Here is a 5,792-nt window from a genome sequence, read left to right as displayed (position 1 = left end):
CCCCCCCCCCCGCCCGGGCTCTGCCGGCCGGGCCGCACCGCCGAGCCGGGGAGGACGGGGGGAGCGGGAGTGCCCGGCAGGGCCTGGCTGCTGCAGGTGTCTGACCCGGGGAAGGGGCGGGCGGGCGCTCGCCGTGCGGAGCAGCGCCTTGTGCCGGGAGGTGCCCGTGTGCGCGCTGATGGTGCGGCCACGGGATCCCTTCGCAGGCTCCTCCGGCTGTCACCGCGGCCGCACGTGGTGCTGCCGCACGCCGAGCCAGAGGTCTGCAGCCTGGGCGCGCTCCTCGGTCCGCAGCTTGCCTCTTCTCGCCCGCGCGGTGCGTTCCTGCCTCCCGTGCTCGAGCGTCTCGTAACGCTGCCGTTCACGGGCTCGCGGCGGGGAAGGCCGGGCCGGGCCGGGCCGGGGCGCGTCCCTGGGTGCCGCCCGCGGCGCTGCCCGGAGCGGAGCGGGGCAGGAGGCGGCCGGCGGGCACGGCGCTGGCAGCTGCGCAGCCCCTGCGCCTGTAGGGCTCGGTGCTCCCCGCGGAACGAGCGCGGAGGGGCGGCTGCAACTTCGGAAAGAGCCGCTGCTGCTAAGGGCGAGCGTGCACGCTGCGTAGTCACGCAGGGAGTGCGTTTTCCAGAGCTGTGGCAGAAGGGAGAGGCGCGCAGGCCGGCACCTGTTCTCAGAAGCGAACCTGTGTGCGTGCACAGGGCGTTATGGATTTCGGTGTGGGATTATTGGTGGTTTTCATGGATCTCTGACTATGGAATGCATGTGCTGATCCGAGTATTTTGTCCATACTGTTTTTGTGTTAGCTTAGGTCTCATCAGCTGGCGTGGCACGAGCCCACAGAGACCGAGGGCAGGCAAACACATCTCTTCTGTTTACCCAAAAACTGTTCTGCGCTCCTCCTCCCCCCATTTTTTAAACACGAGGATGACTTTTGGTATGGGTGATTCCCTGGGTAAAAAGCCATTTATAACTTCTGTAGCCTTTTTATGTTTTATTTATCTGTGTATTACGTTCGTGCTTTTCAAAATATAACCTTTGGCTTTGACCCATTGCTTAGCCCTCCTCCCCCCGGCAGGAGCACGTTGACATGTGTTTGACTTGTTAAGTATGGATTTCTGATGTGGTGTGTGCAGGTGTAGTACCCTTTCCAATCCTTCTCCTTTACAAAAACGTCTGGCTTCGTTCCAGGGTTCGGATGGCTGAGGTGTATGGTGACAGCAGGAGGCCACGAAGAGCTCATTTTAGAAATCAGTCATGATTTGGGTGCGTCGCTTTTTGTGTGCCCAGTTTGCTCCTAAAGGTCCTTCTGCCACCTCCCACCAGAAAGCACTGACCTCGTGCCTTCCGAAAACTGCAGTTCTGTAAGATCTGTCAAAATGAATATTCAAAGCTGCTGGTTGTTTTGGAAGGCGAACTCTTATAGCCTCGGGCTCCCTACTTTCTTGCCAGCTCCTATGTTACCTTTACTGCTGGGGTTATAATAATTCATAAAACGACACTGCAGAAGTGTGCTATTTCAACTTCTGTAGTCACTGTACGTTGGAGCCTTCCGTGACTTCCTTCGCAAGACTTAAAAGCGTTGTGGTCAAAGCATACTAAATACCATGGTTTTTTTTGTAAGTTAGTTTTTGGACTCTGTCTATCTTCTAGCTTGTCATTTATTTACTTGGACGCTGAGGATCATTTTTAGAAGCGCCGTTCTCTCTTGTAAACTGTAAACCTGTTCTCGGTATTGGAGATACAAGGTAGGAAAAGGGGGTGAGCTTCATCAAGGGATATAAACTAATAATTGTATGTAAGAACTCAAGGCGATGGCTGTCACAACAGCAGAATTTTGTCTGAATGAGTTTAAAAGCCAAATGGACGTACTTTTTTCTCTTAGTATTTAAAAGCATTCAAATACGTTGGCGTGTCCTAGGTTTGGCTGTCAAATTTGTGACACGTGTTTACATGATGCCGAGATTCTCTCAGCTATTTCCTTTGTTCGTAGCAGGGCAAGGTAGAGTGTCTCTAAGATGCGTCCCTGAATTTCGTTTTCAAAGTGATGGAAGTCAGTGGCACTTGCTTTTTAAATGCTATTTATTCCTAAGGTATTAAGAGGCTATTAGCTAACATGTCTTAATGAAAAATAGCAAAAACAATTTCTAAAAGGAGCTGTAGCCTCTCAGGAAAGCACAGAAAACCCTCAGATTTTCAGCGGGTTGCTCTGTGTCTGGCTGGCTGCTGGCGAGGCCTGGTGAAGCCTGCGGAGCCGCCTGGGTTGTGCTGAGCTGCTCCCATCCCTGTCGTACGCGGTTCTTTTTGATAACTGCTGTTAGGCAGCTGTCTCGGGGCTGGAATCACCACGTATGGTGAAGATGGATAGAGAGTAACCTAGCAAATGAGGCCGCTGCTGAAGTATGTGTTTTAAATTCCTTTTTTCCAAGATGGGTTCCTGCGTTTGTGTTGGCTGTTCCTGGCAGCTGGTAGGAGAGGAAAAGATACTGTGGTTCTGTTACAGGCACCACTTCTGTGTGAACAGGTACCTTTTTTTCCTCCCTAAATTGTTCCAATGCAAATGTTAAAAATAATGAAGGCTTGATGCTTTCCCCTACCTACCGTCCTGTGACTGTTTTCAGCTGATGGCTTTAAATTCCGAGTCTCCTGAACGCTGCCGTGTTGTTGAGCTGTCCCGTTTTCAGAAAGCTTAGGCCTGACTTGATAGCAAGCACGGTTGGAAGCTGACATGTGGAATTCACAGTTCCAGTGCAGGGATGCCACTTGTGTGTACAGCTGTGCAAAACCAGCTCTGCTGTAACAGCGTGTAACTAGTTTGCTACTAAGCTGTCCGGGTAAATGTTTGAGTCTGCTCAGTTTTTTGGTTTTTATTGAGAAACTGTATTTCCTCAGTTTGCTCTATCTGTGCACAAAGTGATATCCACATCACTCAGAAATAATCTTCAGCTGTGTTGTTCCGATTTCAGGGTAGGTTCCTTACAGAGCATGTGCAGTGTTTGTGAACGTGCCTCGGTGCTGAGATGCTGGCCACCCTCGGGCCGGTTTTGACAGAGTTAACGGTGCTGTTGTGTACATCATATTCTGGCATATCTTTAATATTTCTCCTTATACTGTCTTCAGACCTGTAGTTCTGTTAATAATGCCGATGTTCACATTACACGTGATCTTCTTTCCCTAGTTCTGGCCCTCCTACCTTTGTGAGGTCCCGCTGTAAATTAATTGTCCAGTGCTGCCCGTGATGGCTTTGCAGCGGTCGGATTCAGGCTGCGTGTCTGACGTGCTCCGTGGGCTTTGTCAGCAGGCTGTAGTGCTGAAGAGAACGGCGCAGGGAATGCACCTAAGGTTGTACGGGATCCGTAGGATGGTTCTGGTGACAAACATACCTTTGAAGACCGTAACTGAATTCACCTGGATGTGGTACTCTGAGCAGCGTAACTCAGGGATGTAGGATTTGTGCTTTGGGGAGGGATTCCTTGTCGTTCCCTCCCTTCCCAGGGCAATAGCAAGCTGTTGTTAGCCCTGTGCCGCCGCTCGAAGGGCACAACAAGAGGCTGGGGTACCCAGACGGGTGCCTGACAGCTTTTGCTGAGTGTAGGCTGAGCCTAGCCGAAAGGTGATAGAAGAACTGCTTAAGCCAGAAGCCTTAACGGCAACAAAACAGCAAAAATAAAGACTGGCACTTCAGTTCGGTCCGTCTCCCCTTGTGTTTCTCCGATGCTTGCGCTGAAGGGAAGAGTTTGTAAGCAGCTCCCAGGTAGGAGATGCGGATTTGGGAACTTTGTAGGAAGCTGGATAATTTTGACCAGACTTTTCGGTCAAGTAGAAAGACCCTGATTAATGTAAGAGTTTAGGAAGGAAAAGGCCATGTGCACGGCTGAGGAAGAACCTGGGTTAAATAGAAGACAGAGCGTTTTGAAATGCTGAACTCACAGCGCTTTGAAGTACTGACGGAGACTTTGACACAGAGGGAGAGACGCTCGTGACCCCGGTGGAGGTGGGTGCGGGCTCGCAGCCCTCTGCATTGGTTGGCACGGCGCGGGGGTTCCCTGCTGTCCTCCAGGATTACAGGGGTACTGGGAAACAAAACCATTTTCTTCAGGAAGAAAATAACTTAAAACAGCATGTGCTTACTGGAGAAATTCTAATGGGATTTTTTTCACGTGAAGTATGCCAGCTTCTCGTGTCTTTTAGTCGCTTTTTGGAAGAAGCTAAGTGTGCTAAGGCAGGTGCAAGCTCATGCTCGTCGAGCTTTGAGCTGACCAGAAGGCATGTAGCCGCCCTGATGCAGCACTCGGTCTGAGATAACTTGCCCTGTGTCTCTTTAGGTCTTGTGCAGGCCCTTGCTTGGTACCAGGCACAGCAGCATGATTTCCACGGGCACTGGAGCAGGAGGAGAAAGCTGTGTGTGTGAGTACCTGTAGCAAAATGCCTAGCCATGCTAAATGCCTGACTCGGGGAGGGAAATGTGATAAAATCCTGATCAGCCATGCTGGTTTTCATCATGGACTCCAAGAGTTCAGATCAAACACACGGGTGGCACTTGCTTTGCTCTTGCAGCAGCTCGATACCTACAAGTGCTTCAGGTAAATAAAGCACACGCGTCAGACACGGAGGCATCTGTGTGACTGCTGGCGAGGCAGCAGTGAGGGGTGCATGCGGCTCTTCCAGCACGTCGTCACTTAGAGGATTGCATGCGTTTGGGATCTAATGAAGGAGTGGATGTCAAAACATCAGCTGCAGTCGATTCTCCACGTACATCATGCATAGAAATGAATTACTTGGGAAGAGTTCACAGACGGCAATCTGCCTGCTCCCTGGAAATGTCTCAGAACGGTCCTGTCCCCTCGCTCTCGTACCCGTGCGTGTAAGTGTTCAGGTACAATGCAGGGCCGTGAGTCAAGTACGAATCATTTTCTTGTGCCTGTCTGGTAGGAGTCCCGATTTCTTGGTCTTGTCCGGTGCAGCATGCTTGTGACAGCTTGTGCGGTCCTTGGAGGCGGGCATCAGGGTTTTATGGACGTGAAGTCAGCTGTTAGCCCACAGCCTTGAGTAGTGACAGCCTGTTGTTGCTCTCTTGGAGGGGCTGGGGGAGAGAAGCAGGCTTCCTAGGAGATGAAACTGTTAGACTAGAGGCAGTTTTAGGAAACCTGTAGGAAATATACTGTAAATATTATATAACAGTATTGTTTGAGCTTGCAGAGCCTTGGGACGGGGCCAAAATTTCAGCACGTCTTGTTTAAACAGTTTAAAGAGGACTTCAGAGGCCTGCTGGTTTCCACACGTGCAGGGAAAGAGTATTTGAATGTATTTTTGTGGGCTGTTTTGTTTGCTCCCATTCTTATATTCCGTTTATGACTTGGGCACCTATTTACCTTGGAGCGGCTATATAAGGAGCAGAAGTTTGGTAGACGTTTTTGGTGGACAGGGATGTCTATATTAAGTAATGGGAAGGGTATGTCGTTCCCTTGAGTGTTTGCTGCTTCCCAAGAGCCAATACGTGCTCTTGTAGCAGTGTGCAGTTGGAAAAAGGGGACCTGCTCACCCCAAACCTTTATCAGTATCATATTAAACTGTCTTGGGGTTACAGCTCTTACTTTTTAATTGGCAAGCTGTTAGCTTGAGGTCAGTTTTAGGAAGCATGAGATTGTGCTGCTGGCCCTCGAGCTGTATCACAGGAGCATATTGTTATTTTTTTCTCTGCTTTGTTGTTTTTTAACCATCCTACTGTTACACTTTGTTCCGGGTAGCTGGTGCTCAACCTGTTTAAGTTGGAGTGTAAGATCTGGTTTTTACTTTGGGAA

The 5,792-nt window shown here is 50.3% G+C and overlaps 1 protein-coding gene across 1 annotated transcript in view; it reads left to right on the top strand.

Moving 5' to 3' along the window:
- Positions 1-4,291, top strand: part of LOC118172867 (putative mediator of RNA polymerase II transcription subunit 21) — a 5,225-nt gene extending 934 nt beyond the window's left edge. The window contains exon 2 of the mRNA XM_035337053.1: positions 4,183-4,291. Coding sequence (XP_035192944.1) covers positions 4,183-4,291 — 109 coding nt within the window. The remainder of the gene's footprint in view (positions 1-4,182) is intronic.
- Positions 4,292-5,792: the final 1,501 nt, after the last annotated feature.

Source organism: Oxyura jamaicensis, chromosome 11 (genome assembly GCF_011077185.1).
Source record: "Oxyura jamaicensis isolate SHBP4307 breed ruddy duck chromosome 11, BPBGC_Ojam_1.0, whole genome shotgun sequence".
NCBI lineage: Eukaryota > Metazoa > Chordata > Aves > Anseriformes > Anatidae > Oxyura > Oxyura jamaicensis.
The sequence above is the reverse complement of the archived record's forward strand: the minus strand, read 5'-3'. Positions and strand labels throughout refer to the sequence as shown.